This window comes from Haemorhous mexicanus, chromosome 17, assembly GCF_027477595.1.
Source record: "Haemorhous mexicanus isolate bHaeMex1 chromosome 17, bHaeMex1.pri, whole genome shotgun sequence".
NCBI classification, from domain to species: Eukaryota; Metazoa; Chordata; class Aves; order Passeriformes; family Fringillidae; genus Haemorhous; species Haemorhous mexicanus.
The window spans coordinates 6,152,791-6,172,612 of NC_082357.1; the positions used below are offsets into that span (position 1 = coordinate 6,152,791).

Sequence of the window (19,822 nt, forward strand, 5' to 3'; positions counted from 1 at the left end):
CAAGAAGGCTTAGTGGATTCTGTGTTGGGCATTATTTTAAGGAAAAAACCCATAATTTTATGTAAATTATTAAGCTCACTTTGTTACCAACAAAGATCAACCCTAGCCCTGGTTTCAAGAAGTTTTCTGAGAAAGCTTGGCTGAGAAGTTGGCTGAGAAAGCCAACAAGGCCAGAATGGAAGCACAGCAGAGCAATGCCATGACACAGAGGCAGGCGTGAGGCCACCTGTGGAACCTCAGGACCCTCCAGGTGCTCTCTGGGATGCCAGGGAGGAGCATCCTCAGCAGGGACACTCTCCTGCCCACCCACTTGTGTCCCAAAGACTCTCCAGGACTGGCCAGGCTCAGGAACACAATCAGCTCTGCAGTAATAGGATTGTTTATAATTAGTGTGAAATTCACCTAGAATGCAACTCCCAAACACACCAGCAGCTGGGAAAAACAGAGTGGGGAAGGCAGGGGCAGTAATGAAAATGTGTCACTTCTAAGCTACCTTCTGAGGAGAGAACTTAGTCCCTCTACCTGTAAAACAAAGCACAGGGCCTGGGAGCTGCAGGGAGCAGAAAGATCAGGGGACTCCTCTCTGCCATGAGTTCAGATCTGCATTTCCTGCCCTCAGATGAGATAACCACACTTGATAAACTCCCCAGGTGCCATCATCAGGGACTATAATTTTTTATTTAGTGTCCTCTTCACCGTGGGGCAGGGTTTCAAATCTCTGAGAACTGCAGGCAATGAAGAGAAGCAGGAGAAGCCTGGGGAAATTCATCTTGCATAAGAGAAACTCTCCCTCTTCTCTCTCAAAGAAGGAATTTCCAAACTGAGATTTAAAGCAGATGAAATGCCTCAAAACCAACATGTTATCTGGCAATATTTCTCTTTCCTGCAAATAGTGTAAACCCAACCATTTCAATAACCTAGACAGCCAGCCTATCTGGGCTTGGCATTCACTCAGCCTCATACTAAAAAAAGCAAGAGTGAATCCAAATTTTGTCTTTTCTTCTCTATCTTGTTGAGGCTCTGAACTGCTGAACTTCCTTGCTATGATTCAACCATGACATTTGAATGACACTTATCAGCAGAAACCCCCAAGACATTATTACATTATTTATCATTAAGAAACAGATTTCCTCTGTAAAATTTGATGAAAAAATGCTTAATGTAGAATATATAATGTATGAAGTACATAAAGAAATACATCTACAATAGAACCCTATTAAACAAGGTACTGATGCAGTTTTTTTAAGTCAATTCTATATCCTGGGCTATGTAGGATTTTTTTTAATAACAATTCAAATCTTTTGCAGTGATGCAGAGTCATTTCTTCCCCTTTGTGCATCCTCCTCCTCCTCCCCCTCCCAGCCTTTGCTCTTCCACAAGGGTCCCTTGCTTTGGAGCTGTGTCCCTGGGCCTGGAGCCAGCAGGATGAGTAAAACTTTGGGAGGGATCTGCTCAGTGACTGTGCAAAAGGAACAGCATGCCAGCTTCTGGGACCTCCTGCCAGCTGCTCCTTAAAGCATTCACTGCCACTGGCTCTGGAAAAATCATCCTGCCCCCGCTCTGCAGACAAACAGCAAAACTCTTGGGGAACCCTTCTGAGAGGGAGGCAAAGGGAGGGAGCAAAGCTAGGAAGGGCCCGACTCCCTGGGATGTGCCACAGGTGAGTGCAACTGAACACCAGAATGCTTATCAAGTTAATGCTGTTATCAGCATCAACATTTCAAAACCAGCCCTAATTTGATCACATATTGCTGCACCACCTCAGAAGCAGCCCAAACTCTCCCCATGATGTGTGCCTGGCTTCCTGCAAGGAGGATGGTGCCTGCAGCAGCTCATTCTTATGGAACATTCCCTTATATGCTGGTGTTGAGCCCTGCTTTCAGCCCTGCAGGCAGACTCCACTCCACTGCCAAAGGCCATGCTTGTTCTCTTGTTTTAAATTGTTTTAATTATCACAATAACAAGGTAATGTTCTAACCCAGTCACTGATTGGTACTTTCTGTTTCCTAAGCTGAACAAACCTGGGAGAAAATTCTAATACAGATTTTCAGTAATTTCTTGAATCACTTTGTAAGCAAACCAGCACCACATTGGAGTCTCTAGGGCAGAGTGTTCCCCTGCAGAATCCCTCCTTTGCTGCCTGTGAAGTTTAGTTTTACTCTGGACTCATGTATAATTAGTTAAATACCTATACACCTTCAAACATCCAAGAAAGAAGATGATACCTATTGTTCCCAAGTCTTCTGATTTAAATGAACAAATCCTCTACAAATTGGCGGTTGATCTGTAAGTGGGAAAATATTAAACAGATTTGCTGGATTATTCATCAAACCATTGTGTCCCTTTAATCCCAGATTTTGCTCAAAAGAAGCAAATCTATCTGTCATGATGGAAACTGGAATCAAAATATTGAATTTGGTGACTGACTATCACGACAAGGGGGACAGCAAGCCCTCTCTGAAGAAGGTACTGTGCTGAAGGATAGCAGCAGCACAACAGCAAGGACAAATTAGCTTTAGTCCCTGGCCCTGTGGACTGCCCATTGCTCCTGCTCCTGGTTCAGGGATGACAAAGGAAATTCTGCTTGGGAAGGGTAGAATACTTTCTGGACTCACACCTTCACTGCTGAAGGATGGGTCTCTAAATCCTGCCTACAGCTGGGCTGTATTTCAGAGCAGAATGTCACCAAATGTCAGCCCCACATGGCAAACACCTATGGACAGACAAATCTTTTTGCTTTTCAGGACTAGCAGGGCTGGAGATGCTGCAGTGAAATGTCTCTCCCAGGGTCAGGACCTCCATACACACCAGAGTACCCTTGGAAACAAAGCAGCACCATTTCAATGCCCAAAGCAGCAGCATTTTCCATGACTGGCAGGGTTATTGTGTTTTGCTGTTTGTTTGCTTCTGTGTTTTCCTTTTTTCAGAGAGAAGAAGAGTTTGTTCAACTGACTTGGCATTAATGAGGTGCTAATTCTATTTATCCTGCTGTGCCAGTATTTCACACAATCGTGGTTTTCTGCCTTGGGAGATCTGGGTCTTACACAGATGGAAAAAGATTATCTGAATCAACACAGATACAAATATACATACATATCTGTGCTTTTAATGCATTGAAAATGAGCCCTGTATTTTATTATAAATCCTTTATTCACAGAGAAAAACTGGCTTTCCTATGTGTACCAGAAATGAGCATTGATCAGATCATTCCAAAAACTAAAGCAAACCTGATTTTCTTCTGGGTCTAGGAAGGCAATAAAAGCATCTCAGAATTGCAGTGATGGGGGAAAGACAAATTGTGTGCTTCAAAACAAATATATCTTCAAACCAATTTAATACTCAAAGGATTTGAGAAAGAAGGAGGAGGAGCTTTTACTTCACTGCTTTTTTTACAGAGAATTTCTTCACAAACAGAGATAAAATTGCTATCTAGATTTGGGAAGTCACACATAAAGCATTATTAACTTCCATTTACAAGCAAATTAGCTATTATAGCGTAGCCTCAGAATACTATCCTGGGTTTAAAGCTGAATTAGACTGTCATTACAGTAGATGGAGCCTAAAAATCCTGGTGTTTTTCTCTATTTTGAGCTTTGTTTGGCTCAGCCATCCCCTTACACAGCCTCTTCCCTGACGTCCACCGAGTTCTCTGCTTCTGAGCTTGCAGCAGTGTCCTGTTGTCCAGCCCTACTCCTCCAGCACTGATTCCCAGATGGACAGGGGGGTAGAGCTCAGCAGATCCCAGGTCCATAAGCTATTTACAGTTACTTTAGCCCTTTCCACTGGAACATGCTCCAAAATCCCTTCCTCAGGTTCGTTTCTCGATACAGCACATATACATTTATCTTGTAGCTTACAATATGAAACTGCACTGTCTGGGACCTGAAACTGTGAAGATTCCACTTCACAACAAAACCCTGATTAGGGAATTGATTTTTCATGTAAAGTAGAAGAGAAGAATTTAGTGATGAGGATAAGAAAGTCCAATAAATTTATGTAATTCACCTTGGCATGGAGAGACTGGTCAGCTCCCCAGGATTACTTAGTACTGGTAAATGCTTGGATGTACTTGCCTTGCTAGCAGATTATATGTGACAGGAATAGTCTTGGGGAGTTATTACATAAGAATGACTATTTAAAGTTTATTTATTTTAGTATAATTCTGACGTTTCTAAATTAAAAAACAGCCTGCTTCTTGTTCTTGTGGTGTTGGAGAAGCTCAAAGAATCTCCAGTACAGAAAAGGTATTTTTACTTCATAGCTCAGTGTTTCACATCAGGAGGAGACCTTTTTAACCACAGTGCACTACAGCTTCTCCTATTAATAACTCCTGGGTGCATCATGCACTGCATGCTGCAGAATCTCCTGGTGAAGTCTAATCTCACTACCCTAGCACTCACAAGCCCTGTTCTTGTACTCATGCAGGATTAATGAGAAAATAAAGATTATTTAGAGAAAGACAGCTTCTGCTGAGTACTGAATACTTACTTCAAGCCTACACTAGTGTATTAGCCAAACAATAGGGAAGGAGCGTTGTTCAAGACAGGTTCAAGTTTTTGTGCCCCTTCCAAGAGTATTTTAAACCCCAACACTTCTAACAGAACACAACTTTAATTTCACAGAAACTGGAGTTCAATTATTAATAGTGGACTGCTTGGTTTGTAGGTCAGGTGCTGCTGCTAAGGCACAGAATTTGGTTACCAGGATGCTCCCACCGCTCGCTGGCACTGCCAGCACACACATTAAGAACCAGCACGGGGTGCCATGGGTGGCACAGTCCCCCAGCAGTGCCTCCCCCTGCTCTGCCCTGACACACCACGGCTTTCCCAGAGCCCTGCTGGGCCACACAGCCACCCACAGGGGCAAATCCTGCCCCATTTGTTACTTACAAAGTGATTCAAGTCCTGAAAATCTGTATTAGAATTTTCTCCCAGGTTTGGTCAGCTGAGGAAGCAGAAAGTACCAAACAGTCACTGGATTAGAGCATTAGCTTGTTATTTGGATAATTAAAATAATGAGGAAAATCAGGAAAAGAATCACAGGGTTTCTGCAATGTCTCCAGGGAATTTGTAATTTTAATGGCAGAGGTTCAAAATTAGGAAAGGAAGCACAAAAAAACCTGCAAGCATCATACTAAAGGCAAGTTCTCACTAAGGAAATGTTAAAATCCATTTACTTGGTTGCATTTGGCTTTTAAGAAAGCATGTGAAGAATGCTGTGTGCAAAGAGGCTGGCTGTTTTCATGGAGAACAACTATTCCAGGACATGGCTGGTAATCAACTCCTAATCTAAATATGCACATACATCAAGATTAAAACTGTTCCAAAATCTCCCTTTTGAAATCAGCACCAACTTTCCTTCCTGTGCCTGCTTTTTTGTAGAAAGCACTTCATCTGAACTATTTGGTTAGAACAAAGGTCATAAATACTTCTTAGTAGCTTCCATATTGACAAGAGCTATTAAAAAATATGCAAGATACCCTACTTCCTCTCACAGAGCAGGTAAAGAAATATATTACCATGCAACATTTTGGATAGAAGTAATCAGAAGTATCATGTCTGAAAGGGATAATTAAAAGGAAAAATAATAATAACAAAAAAGAATCCTGATTTAAACCTTGGCAAACTGTTTAGAGAAAACATCTAAATCAGCTCAGATTAATGCTGGCTAAGTTTCACAGTCATTCTATCAGAGGTGACAAAAATAGACCCTTACAAGTAAAGGGGACAGATTTCAGTTCATATGTGATAAAAGCTGCCTAACTGATCTAATACTTCTATAATTCCCAGGGACAGTGCTTTAATGCTGCACATTGCTTGTCTTCTAAAATATTACCAGGTTCCTGCTGATGCAAGTGATACGGGCTCAGCCTCCAGAGCATTTTGGCAAACTCACCTCCTAGTTAAAGTACACAGCAGTCCAATTTTGTTCACTCGGCTTCATCCCCTCTAAGACCAATTTCTGTCTTTTCTACTCTAGATTCAGAGCAGTGTTTACTCTGCACAGCACACATCACCTCCAGGAGCACAGCTATCAGTGCAAGAGGACTTGCTGCACTTTCTCCTGCAACATCTGAAAACCGCTGCTTAAAAAGTGCTCAATGGGATTAGCAAAAAAGAATATTCTCCTTCAAGAAACATACAGTAGCAATAAAAGAGAAAACTATCAAGGCTGCAGAGGTTAAAATAACCCAAAGCAATGATCCTTACTTGTGCAAGGTTTGAGAGGGCCGGTCGTTTTTCTCCAGCTGTCCATAGCAGCTCGTTCGTGCCTCAGGAAGGAAGGAGTACTTTTCCAGCATGGCTGAGGCAGCAGTGGCAATGACCCCAAGTCCATCCCGAACCCGAGCTTCTAAACTGTAGTCCCACTCATCATAAGCTGCTGAAATGAGTCCTGAAGGAAACTCCTTGGGAGTGATTTCTGTGTTACCACTAACCAGGCTGGGAACTATCCAAAAGAAATCATAGCCAGTAAGGCCCAGGGACCGAGCCTCATCCAGGATGTAGACAGCTTCATCCTTGGAACAATACAGCAGGATGACAGAGGAATGGATTTTCTTCAGCTGGATTTGGGTCTTGGCATCTCCGAAGGCAGTATCGAGTATGATGACGTTCTGCATGTCCCAGCCCACAAAACTGTTTTCCACAGTGGTCTTAATGACATTGATAAAATCTCGATATCCAGGGAAAGTGGTGGTCACCAGAGAGAACACGTGCCAGTCATAATCCTGCATGATCTTCAGCATGATAATGGCTTCTTGCTGGATGGAAGCCCCAAACTGGAAGAACGTGGACATGACATCCTAGAACACCAAACACAGCAAAAGATTAGCGACTTGGTACAGCTCCAAAGGGAGCAGAACCTCTTATTCTTCTGCTTTCTGTTCTACCAGAGCTGCCAAACTTCCATTGCATTCCAGTAACTTTCTGAGGCTTATCATTTTCAGACCATCAGTAAGCAACACTGATCATAGGTACTTACAGCAAATCAAAATATTTGCCAAAAAGAACAAACCAGTATTTACATAGGAAATTTCCAAGTGCTGGATCACTTCAAGACAACTCAAATCAGTAGCTACTGAGGAAGCTCCCTGGGGACAGCCACCCACAGTTAAACAACGCTCCAGCAGGAAGTTTTACATTCCCGTAAATGGTTGAATGCAACCCAACAAACTCACAGCAATTTGTAGTTACAACAGAAATAAACTGCAATGCACATGCTGTACACGTGCTGGAGGAGCTCTGTACTTCCAGACATAATGTCTGAGGGGATTTCATCTCCAAGGTTCACTAGGCTTGGTGGAAGCTTTCAGACTCTGCAGAAGGAGACTTTCTGTCCCCAGGGACTGAGTTCACTGCTGGTCCTGCTCCGTTCAGAGCACACGGCCCATTGATGCCTGATAGAGAATTAACAGGATGGGGCTCCAAGGACAACCAGCAATCTGTCAGTGTTCTCATTAAATGGAAATAACTTCACACAATGGCCTCAGAGCCTGCAATTGCTCTGTAATGTTGCCCAACAAAAATTTGTTTCTAATATTTGTCTTATGATTTACAGAATTTGTCACATTTTATACAGCACAAGGGCAGGTGCTGCTTATTTTGATATCATCAGAAATAGGCAGCACAATTCATTTTGCTGGCACTAAATTTCCAAACACTTTAAGTCATGTATTTTTACTAAGTTGCTGTAAGATCTAAATTTATGTTTTTAATTTTACATTCTGCATTTACATACAATAATTAGCATGCCTAAACTAACATGGTAAGCCGTCTAATTCTTTATTTATATCTTATTTCAGTATGTACTCTTGACCAGTAGAGGCAACTTATTTGCATCATTTTCAGACACAGCATGAACTCCTGGTGAAACAAAAGCTTATGATTTAAAAGTAAGATATGAATCATTCAAGATTTCTTATGCAGGTTTCTGAAGGAAGACACAGATGCTTTTAATTTAAAGAGTTTGATGATCATGGTCACAAACTGCTATCCTATTTTACACTTGCAGGGAACAGAAACAGATTCATTGATCTGGGTTTCATGGCAGGGTGGTGTTACACATACAAATATTAGTGAGAATGATAGCTCAGCTCTGCAAGCTCTGCAAATCTATTCCAAGAAAACAGTGTACTTTTTAAAATAGGAGATGAAAAGTGTTATTACCTTCCAAGTGTTAAGAAGCTGGCACCAGGATTTAATATAGCTTGACAGCAATAAAGGTCTTACAACTTCTGTCAGACCCTGAAGACTGATATTGAAGGTATAAAATACACACTGCTTGTGGCAATGAAATCATCTGCCCTGGCTTCTTTGGTACCTCATGTTTTGGGTTAATTACAAATGTTATAAACTATGTTTTGAACAAGAAGTGAATAAGGATTATTTGATTGCTGAATTCTTCTAGGAGCTATTTCCTGGTGACTCGGACTAGATATGTAAAAACCAGCAAAGATTTTCATGTGGGGACTCTCACAGCTAAAGGAACCCAACATACAGAAAAGCTGCCCAGAGTCAGCATTTAATGATTTAATTACAGATTTACTACTACAAAGTAAAGTAGGTATCTACAGACAGTGCCATGAATCCAACTCTGCTGCAGCTCCTAGCTGATCATAAAAAATACTGTAATTCAAAGCCAATCACTTCAGTTTTCTTCTCCAACTCTTATCTTGGTTTCCATTTATGATTGTGCTAAATTGCAGTAAAAAGTAAAACCATTTACAGTACATTAGGTAGATTATATCCATCGTATCCTTTCACTCTTCCCCATTTCTGTATGTGTTTTATGGCAATAGAATAATTCTTTCAAACAATATATACACCTTGGTCCTTGTGCATCACAATGAACTTCTCCAATGGGGGGGGGGGGGGAATCACATGGACGTTTTCAAGTGTGACCTTTCTAACTAGTAAATATAGATTTTTAACCTAGAGCAGTCCTTGGCATCTTCCCTGGCAATTAAGAACAGTCTTGAGCACAATGCTCTGTGTCACCATTGCAGCAGGCTGACAACAAAAGAGAAGTCATAAAAGTACATCCTTTCCTTTTGTAAATATTATGTTAGAAAAATGGTTTATGAAGGGAGTTTTAGACATTTTTGTAAAGGTCACACCCATATTACAAGAACCCATTTTCTGTAACTGTGAATGCAAAGTCTAGTCAAAATCAAGCAACCATGATCAACTTGTGATTAAAATGCTGAAAAAACCTGTAATTATACAGTGAACAGGAGTTTAGGGTTAAGAAAAAATGGAGACACAAACATCACAAGTGAGATTCTCATCTGAAGAAATTCCATGTAACTGCACTGACTGCACGGGATGCTTTTATGGAGCTGAGGACCTGACTGTATTTACAATGCATTTGAAACAGATGGAAGATTACAAGGAAATTGCAGCCTTAGGAACTTCAGCAGATACTTAAATGACTATAAGGAGAATATTCAAGGACATATCCATTAAATGGGGGGGAAGGGTGAAGTTTAGTGAAGAAATAGCAAATAAATAAATAAAACTGTATCAGATTCAACTATTGTATTCTTAAACATCTACAGAGCCTTTCATTTGGGGGTTTTAAGCTTCACATTCTTTTCAGAAAGCCTTATTATTCCTCTGCTTTATACAGACTTAAATTCCATATGTGTAATAAAATACCAAGTTCCAATTTTCTACATTCAAATGCAAACTAGAGTGATGTTTGTAAAAAACAAAATTATTCCGTTATTTTCATTTAACTGTCATCTTGTCATGTATTGAGACATCCATCTAAATCATTGCTGAAGCAGGAATACAGATGTAATATCAGAGGTGCTTTGAATGCACACCAGAAATATTTTTCTTTCATTCCTCAGTGTCTCCAACTATTGAGATTACTGGTGCAGGTTGCAAGGAAGGAGTACAATTTATCCAGGGCAAGAAAATTTTTACAGAGGAATTTCTCAGATAAATCTCAAAGCATTACAATCCCAAGATTTAGTATGAGTAAAGGCTGAGTTTGAAGTAGCTTTCTCTTCCAACTTCTTAGCTAGATTCCACCACATCCATGTGAGCAAGAAACAGCAATGAAGAGTCAGTAAAGAGCAATTGAAAACTTTTTTGTTTCTTTCTGTCTTGCACATGAGTGTACAGTTTACAGCAAAACATCTCCCCATATGTTTCACAGCAGAAGGAAATCATCCTCCAATTTGCTTCTTGCTCAATGTTATTCCTGAATTTTGTATGTGACAAAGTTCTGTCATTGCAGAAGGGCACTTCAGCATTCCCACGCTCGGGCACAGAGCAGCCCAGCTCTCCTGCTGCTGCCACTTAGAGATTAATATCTTAGAGTAAGTTGTTTTTAATTAGTGTACCCAGCCTATAAATCTGTCACTGTTGTCAGAAATGCACATTTCACTTCCCAATTCCAGCAAATTACAGGAATATTTCTCTGGAGACTCATCCTCAGCTATTGTCATGACGTATCAGTTTCCCAGCTCTGCCTTTTCCCCGAGCCCAGCAGGGTCACTCCCAGCTGCTCTAACAGCCCAGGGAAGCCCTGGTGCTGTTTTGTGCCTGCCAGGGAAAAGGCTGCAGGAGTTGGTCAGCTGAGGAAAGAAATACTTGTTATCTAAACTTGTGTAGCTTTTGTTAAATGAAAACTAAACTCTAAACCAGAACAAAACTGGGGTCAACACAGGACCAAATCAATTTTCCACTGCACAGACATAGTGAGGGACAGTCACTTCACTGGTAAAACAATGTTATGCCAGGAAGGGAAAAACCAATATGAAAGAGAGTTTAAAAAGCAACTCAAAGGATGATTCTATTCAAATAGCAACAAGATTATCATGACAGGACTACAAGTAGGACTTTAACGTTATCTTAATTGCTTCATTCTTACTCTCTTTCACAGAGATCAGCAAAAATAATTTTTCTCTGATTTTGCACCACTGTAAATCAGACAAGCCATTTTCATAAGGATTTACAGCATGTGGTGCCAGGTCTCCTTACACAGTGCAAGCTGTTCCCTGTTTAATGAAATATCGTAGTTATTTTTCATTTTTATAAAGACTGGCAAAAATGAGAGCCAGAGGTTAGTCATGAATGCAACTGAATAATTTAGCATTACATCAAAAATGTAGTGGATAAAATTATTTGTGCTGACCTCAGATTAGGTAAAAACATGCATTTTGCAGGGTGTTAACTTGGTACCATTTTTCTTGGATTACTTGAAGTGGTGCCTTGATTCCCTGGTAAACTTGAAGTGAATTGCATTTCTCTGCCATGAATTTCCAGGCCCCAGGCACAGGGTTTTCCTTTGTGGAAGGGCATAGATCCATGCCAAACTTTCAAGTAAATGCAAGCACTGAAGTGGAAGAGCTGAAAGGAAAACCTTTCCTCCAAGACACCCTGCATATTTTTGAATCCTTAAGTTATTAAATTCCGCCTCTCTTCATTAAGAGAGAGAGCAGGCAATTCCCAACACAAACAGCTCACTGAGGTGCCCAGGGAGGAAACTCCTCCATTATCACCATGGGAGCAATTTGAGGGAGGTTATACAAAAATTTGTACTTCCATACAAAGCATAGCAAGATGTGAGGGTGGAGGTAATTTACTCATTCTTACAAAAAGCAGAAAATACTTGCTTCCCAAGGTCCTGCCACCTCTCTGGCCTCACACATGGTGAAACCAGAGCCAGAAAAAGGGTGGAAAGCTTCTTACTCTGTAATTTAACTGGTGCAAATGCACAGCCACTAAATGTATAAAGGTCAACTAAAAGGACAAACTGAAGCCTTACTTTTTATTTTAAAAGTTTGCTCTAGGAGAGGAACATTGAAGTTGGAGAAGGGCAGTAGGAAGCAAGGGAGTACATTATGGCTTTCCAATATCTGACATGTCCCCTTTTATTATTTCATGGAATAAATATCAGAGAAACATGATTTCAAAAGGTTAGCACTGGCCTAATCAAGCATGTTCTTTCCCATTTCCAGAGGGAGGCTGCAGAAATTCATTTTGCAAAGACTTCTGTATTTTTAGGTCATGGCTTCATCCTAAGAATTTTTCTAGATAACAGGTTCTATGGGTTTTTTTCCTTTTTAATATACCCATTTAATGTTATACTACCTATTTGGCTTACGTGGGCCTGTTCAAAGAGCTGAAGTTTGTCACTTCTTGGGTTTTTTGGCACCAGAATAGCAAATAAACAAAGAGAAAGTAATGAGAACAGGGTTTATAGCAATCATTGCAGAGTCACCTGGGTTTGTTCCTTTACATTTTCAAAAAATAGAGTGTCAAGTCTAATGAAAGTAACTCAATATGTGATTACAGTGAAATAACCTAATTATGGTAGATGACTAGTTTTGCACAGAGCTCATGAGCCATTCCTGGGCTGGAGCTCACTCACCATCTGGGTGTTCTTTCACAGACTGTTCAAACACTGGAAATTGGGGTGGCTCAGGGTGAGGTCCTGACAAGCCAGGACAGACAGGTGAGAAATGCTTTCAAAGGCTGAAATGAGCCAACAACACTGTGACCAGGCAATAAAATCCTGAGAAGATTCACATAAATGAGCAGGGATTCTGGGGTGGCAGTTTGATGGGAAGCTTATTAACAAGATGCCTCCTTTCTAGCTAGACTTTCATTTCCACAGTTACAAAAATGTTTTGCATTATCACGTTTATCATTAATATTTCAATGAGGAAGGGCAAAACTGAGGATCTACAAAATGGCAATATGGAGCTGCTTTGCTATTTGGGTAAGTAACAGCTATTCTGCAGCTTTTGGGGTCAAAAAGAATCCAAATGTAAGAAGTAGAGTACTGATGCCTCAAAGAATAAAGGGAGCATAAAAAGTGTTCTCAAAAAAAATCTATTTGTTTTGTAAATTCAAATATTTCTTGACTATAAATCATTGACTCTTTAACCCACACTGGGTCATGTAGTTCTGTACAGCAGTATAATCAGCATCATCCTAAAATACTTTACCTTTATGGGATTTGTATGCAAGTTTTGCTTCCTGTCAGTATTTCACCCAGAAAATAAACATTGAAAAATGTGTTTGACCTAATATATTGTGGAGCAAGGAGCATGGATTATAGCTGAGTATCATTTCCCTTATGCCCCTTGCCATGACTGCAGATAAATACTTTGCCATTTTTTAAATTTAGGTTTTTTTAATGGTTTGTATAAGCAGTGTCCTTCTGCTTTATTCATGCAATTAGTCATCACTAAACTGATGTAAGTAAATAGTTGCTTGAAGAGCCCAAGACTTCATTTTCCATAGGAAATGACTTTAAATGAGCCATGGAGCACATCTTCTACCTCAAGGAACACCTGAGTTCACATGGAAAGCTCTTGAGTCTGTCCTTTCAGTGAAACCTCTTCAAGCAGTTGTCATGAATGATGGGAGAGCAATCAGGCAAATTAAGGACTTTCCAAAGACAGGAAAAGCAATTGCTGTGCAGTTACTCCAGTTCATATTGGTGAAAGTAATTGGCTTTCTGCTGTGTAGGAACATTCATCTGCCAACAATTTACATCTGAAACACCAAAACAAAGTTTTGGTGACAGCATTAGGAAACAAAATAGGCTCCTGTTCCAGCTCTCCCCATGGTAACCTGAGAAAGTTTAGAACACAGTGAGGGTGACTTGTTCTGTACAGGTTCCCTGCTTGGCTGAGAAAAAGAAACAATTAAATAATGCAACCCAACCCCAAACCATGATTTTACTGCAAAACTATCAAAATGCACTTGGTGGAAGGTAGAAAGCCTTGGTGCATTTTCAGAAACAAAAACCATTTTTCCACCTTGTAGAAGGCTATTCACCAGGTATCAGAAATAAAAAGCATGAAGAGGGCATGAGTGAGCTTGTGAATTAACCCTGTAAAAGGCCAAGACTCAGGAAATCCAGCAGGGATACACACAGGCATTTGGAGAAAGGAAAAGTCTAGGTAACCTTCCTCTCCTGGAAGGAACTGGTAGTTCCTCATAACTCACATAATTCATCTCTTGAAATAAAATACCATAAATATATAGGATTTATGAAGGATACCAGCCAAATAAGCCAGACAGATCTCTGGAAAATAAATAAAAATCTTTGTATATAGACTGTCCATCCCCACTATGTCTCATATTCCACTGGGGCTTTATTTACCAATGTTCCCTTTGTTTCATATCACTCTGCTTTTTACTACCAAAACAACATACTGGGCTATGGGGAACACCTCACCTTCCTCCAGTTGCACTCTGTGACTGTGGAGAATTATCTATCAAATCAATTAGTTCATTCACTTTGAACCACATCTGCTCCCATAAGGCCATCACAGGTGAGCTTCTCTTGATTCATGGGCATTTTGGGGAACTTAAATGGATATAAAAGCAAAGCATTTAGGTTACACTGGGTTATATTATTTCTTGGAGCAGACAGCTAGTTCTAATTATTAATCTTGAAAACAATCCTGCTGATAATGGCTATGCTTCCTGAAATAAGCCCTGAACATGGGGTTTAACCAGTTCCAAAATGAATCTCAGATAGCCAGGTTTTGGAAAGTCAGATGGATCTCTGACACAAAGGAAGATTCTAAAGTTTCCAAGCAAATCCAAAAAGATAAATCACTGTTTTTTCATTTCTTTCTTTCTCTTTAAATAAGAATTGAAGCTTGCAAATTCACATTTTTTAGATTTTCAGTAAACAAAATTTTATTCTAATAGTTAAGACTTACATACTTCACTGCCCCACAGGGTTATATCATAAGTTTTTAAAAAGCACAGTGGTCACATTTTGTCTGATTGACAGCTTTTTACAGCACCAGCCTAATTCATTTTCATTTCAGGATCAGTTACCCACATTGACTTCACTCTACCACAGCCATAGGTTTAAACCTGCACACAAGTTGCTGTGAGCCATCCACAGAATATGCTAGAATCCAATTTACTTGACATCTTCTTGAGTATCTGCTAAATTAAAAGATGTAGTGGTAATATTTTAGCTAAGTAAAATTTGATGTGTTTCTATTACTATTGCTGTGTTTATATTATCATTGCTGTGCAATCAAAAAGTGTAAGTTGTCTGAACAGCTTATGGAAATTTTCAAGAATCAATGCTATGCAATAATTCCTCCCAGGAACAAATTTTCACTCCAGGTATTTAGTATGCAACACTCTAAGCATTTTGCATAATTATATGACTTTAAAATGTCATTTTCACGCATACTGTATACCCCAACCCATAGGAAAAGTTGCTTAGAACAACGATTTAGGGTGGTTGAGGATAAGTTTAATTCTCTGTTCAAATCTCTTCTCTAGTACAAGTATTGCACAGGAAAATCCTGCAATATCAAAGCACTTAGAGCTCACAAAAGTGAGCTTGACAAAAGTTACAAAAATTAACAGCTTTTGACATTAGGAGTTTTTAAAATAACACTATCCAATCTTATTAATCCTGTAAACAGAATCAAAACCTTACATACCCACAATAACACTTATATATACTATGGCAAAGAATTCAGCATTAAATCCAAAATCAGCAGCTGAATTAAGCCAAACAGGCTGTTTGCTTATAGTGTGTACTGCACGTGAGCATAAATGTCACACAGCATAAAGAAAGATAAGCATAATTGAATATAAATAAAAATGCCTTAAGATATCATCTCCTTATCTGAAAACATTTGGCCTCAACTGAATGCTAAAACATTTCTCACTTGTGTTGGGGATGAGAAGCCAGAAAACCATTAACTAAGTCATTTCCATACATCTCCACTTAGCAAGTAAAAACGAAGGTAACAAACAACCTCCTCCTCCACCCCCTTTCACCAAATGGTGAGTATAGAACATTAGGAGAATAAAAGAAATATAAAGCCAATTTAATTTTCTGCTGTATGCTTGTAGCTGTGCTTTTCCTTGAGGAGCCAGAAATCTTGGACCAGCACCTCTGTGAACCTGTTTCAGCAGCACTGGACCAAACAGAGGAACCCATCAGCCAGAGACAAGCTGGGGAGGGCAAACAGATGGGAAGGGAATTTTTTAAGAGGAAGGCTGAGCAGAGTTCAAGGGAGCCATTCCAAGCAGCTTTCCATGGCAACAGAGATTTGTAGGATAAATGTAAATATCAGAGGAAGATAAGAGATTGAAGACTCTTGATCTCATCAAGAAGACAGGCATTTTGGTTTCTTAGGTAGTCTGGGTGCTAAACAAGAAGAGGTGCAAACCTGACTCACCTGCCTTGGGAAAGCAAAGTGACAAAACCCTTGTAACAAAGCACATATACTGCTTTTAAATTCCTCTTGGAGGAAGTGTTTCACAATGCTCAGTATGCTCCTCTGCTCTGAGGTACAATAAGCACATCTGAAGAAAGGACTGTACTCAAGGGAAGCTCCATTTATGCTTATCCTTTATATTCCCCTCTTCAGGCACCATCTTCAGCCTCTGGGCAAAACTGCAGCTGCCCTTGTGTTATGCTAATAGAGATGTTACAGGCTTTCTCAGAGTGAGGGATCAGCCTATCAATCTAGAAATTAATTTCCTTTTCCACAGTACATTTAAGAGCAGCAGGTCAGAAGCAAGTTCAGTTACAAAATTTCTGATATGTGATCTAAATCCATACTTACATATCACCCTAGCTCAAGAGGAGAGGGTGACTAACTGCTTATCCTGGAATTAATCCTACTGATAAGAAGGCGGCACAAAATACACCAACAATGAACAATATTTCACTGGTACTCACTGCAGAGCCTTTGAACAACCACAAAACAAATCACATTTATGTTAAAGCAGTGGCAAAGGCTCCAGTGCTCAGAGCTACTGCATCCACACCAGAAGGAACTCAGGGAGGCTGTGGAGTTTAGCTGCAGGCAGATCCAACAGTTTCCCCCATCACTGTGCAATCCAGAGAAGAACATAAGCATTCACTGCATTCTGTGATGAGGGTGAGGTAATGTAGCAGAAATGCGCAGACAAAAAACTCTAATGCTCCTACTTTTCCGACTGCCCACACTGTTCCACACATTTGATTAAATCTACATTTTCTTTTTGGCACCCTGTTTAAGGATGCACCAACTTATTTAGTTGCAAGAATATCACACATCAAGAGATTTCCCAAGCATTATTCCCATAAGCAAATAATACTCCAGGCAGAAAAGCTTTACCAACATATATTCAAATTACTGAGACTTTACATGGGCAGTAAAGCTACTTCTTCTGTGAAATAGCTTAGCTTGTTACTTTTCCTAAGTTATGCAGAGGCAAGACATCTTAAAGCATGGCTCTGATTTACAGTTAATATCAGAGGGGAAACATAACATCAAGAAAAGAGATGTTCAAAATACAATTTATCCCCTTACAAGGCATAGTGATTCTTTCTAGAAGTTATAGATGTAACAGTCATACCACACACTGTAAATGCTGCAGTGCTACAGCAAACTGAGTATCTCATTTCCAGCTATAAAAAAAACATATTTGTACAATGTGAAGATGACTGGAAAACTCTTCCTGAACCTGCACAGTATCTTTGAAGAAAGAAACATCATAATCCTTGCACTGAACACAAATAAGTGACAAAAATTATTATATGGGTTGATGGTTCTAAGCCTAGAAATTATTAGTTGTATTTAACAACACAAAGCATGCAGCATTTTCCTGCATAGGAACAACACCAAAAAACATAAATTACTTCCACGGATTTCTGTGAAAATATGAAATTATACTTTTGAGTTTTTCTAACCTAGGCATGAAGCAAAAAAGACTTATAGCTAATCTTGGTATATGCAACAGCAGTTGGATTTTTTCAAGTATCTATCGTGCAATTAAATTGCAAATGCCATCACATCTAAGTTCAATGGGAGCTCAGCATGCTCAAAAGTTTTTAGGGGTGAGTTTGCTTAAGCAGAAAGGAGTATCTGCACACATGTGAGGGTTCGTCCATGCCCGTTTATTTTTGCTACTCTGTGTGTCCTCAGAAAAGAATTTCATGCTCAGTTAACTGAAATAGTTTCTCTACAAACACAAAGCGGGAGTTCTTGATCATTTTCATTAACAGAACAAAGGGATTTAGATGCCAATCCTTTGGGTTCCTTTGAAAAAAACCCTTTTGTGTGGGATGACAAACAAAACACCTGTTCTTACAAGTAGTTAAAAGCTTTCAGTTCCCCACATAAAAGATGAGTACTTGTTACATTTCGGGGACCTTATGTAACAAAGCTTACTAAGGAAGTTGCAGCTGCAGATCAGAATTCAGTGTAAGGGCACAAGGGAATGTGCTTCCCCTTAAACTGCTCATCTCCATTTGTCTGTGTCCCCCAGCGCCATATTCTGGAACAGCAAAGTTAAGTTTACAAAGCACAAAGAATGCTTTTCTTTTGCAGGTCCTTTGGAAATAACCTATGGCGCCCAAAATCCAGTCTGAAAATCCTGATCTGAAAGCAGCATCCCAGCCATTCCATCTGATCCCTGATCTTCACAGCAGGTCTATTATTTCACTATTATTAAACATCTCATTAAGTAATTTAGGACTGATCTTCACAACCACTTACTGTGATGTAATACCAGAAAGGAAAAGATAAAAGCTATGATCTGATTCCTTGCAATATATTGCAACAGATATATTACATTTATATATATATATATATATATATATATATATATATATATTCCACAAGAACTCCTGAAATACAGGTGAAATGTGGAAGAACAGGGGAAGTCAGTGGACAGCTCTCACTAGGCAGATCTGACCTTCCTCTCAATGACTCATAATTCTCTGTATATCAGCAATGTGATTTCAAGTTTGTTAGACAATAACACTTCATGTTACATTAACAGATAATTTTAAAAACCCAAACAATTAAGCTGTACCAAATCACCACCTTTTCTGCAAGGAAGACAGTATTCTGGAGCAAGCAGGGATTGTTCTGTGTTCAGGGGCAGATACAGCCCATATTAGGGAGAAAAGGGCTGATTTTTCAAACCCCTACTAAATGAGACAGACTTTCTGCACAGTATGTATTGAAAATTGGGAAAGAAAAGAAAACTGAGATGTACAATCTTTGCTATCCTGCTGGACATGCTCCATTCCACAGAAAGCTGAATTTCCTGCCCAGGTGAAGCTCCTGAGGAGATGGATACCCAGATGATCCCATGGGACCTGCCATTCCTCCTGAGGAGATGGATACCCAGATGATCCCATGGGACCTGCCATTCCTCCTGAGGAGATGGATACCCAGATGATCCCATGGGACCTGCCATTCCTCCTGATGGACAGACAGCTGTTCCACATGTCCAGAGTCTGTCAGTCCACTAGAAACCCCAGGGAGAGGAGCAGAAGCATGCTCACGTAGAGGAAAGCTCCCTGATGACCCTGCCTCCCCTTGGGGGAGAAATTGGGTTGATCAGGTCAGGTGCAGGGTACTCAGGACAAAAGTGTCTCCAAAAACCACACACAGAACAAATGACCCTGTTTGTGTTAACAAACATGTGCTGCAGGGAGTGGGCCATCATCCCACAGCAGGGATCTCTGCTCAGCTTGCCTGGCACAGACTGCAAAATCATTGGCAAGGAATTGAGAATCCCTGAGCCACTCAAAGAATCTTGAATAAGCAGAGTGGAGGAGAGGAGCAAAATTCCACCCACTGGAAAGGAAACAGTTCCCCTTTATAGGCCTGGACAAGAAGGGCAGCTGTTGGAAAGCACCACAAGACAGGAGGAGTCAGTGAGGTCTGGCCCCCTACCAGGTGTCCCACAAGTTAGAATTTCATCTGGAACACTGCCTCTAAAAGCCATTTCTGGTGACAGCTCAGCTATTTCCAACACATCTTATCCCAGTTCTGCTGTCCAGAGCTGGCACAGAGCCAGAGACA

The 19,822-nt window shown here is 40.2% G+C and overlaps 1 protein-coding gene across 1 annotated transcript in view; it reads right to left on the bottom strand.

The window, feature by feature from the left end:
- Positions 1 to 19,822, bottom strand: part of GRIN2A (glutamate ionotropic receptor NMDA type subunit 2A) — a 161,356-nt gene that overhangs the window by 65,205 nt on the left and 76,329 nt on the right. The window contains exon 3 of the mRNA XM_059861765.1: positions 6,210 to 6,802. Within this exon, the coding sequence (XP_059717748.1) occupies positions 6,210 to 6,802 (593 nt within the window). The remainder of the gene's footprint in view (positions 1 to 6,209; positions 6,803 to 19,822) is intronic.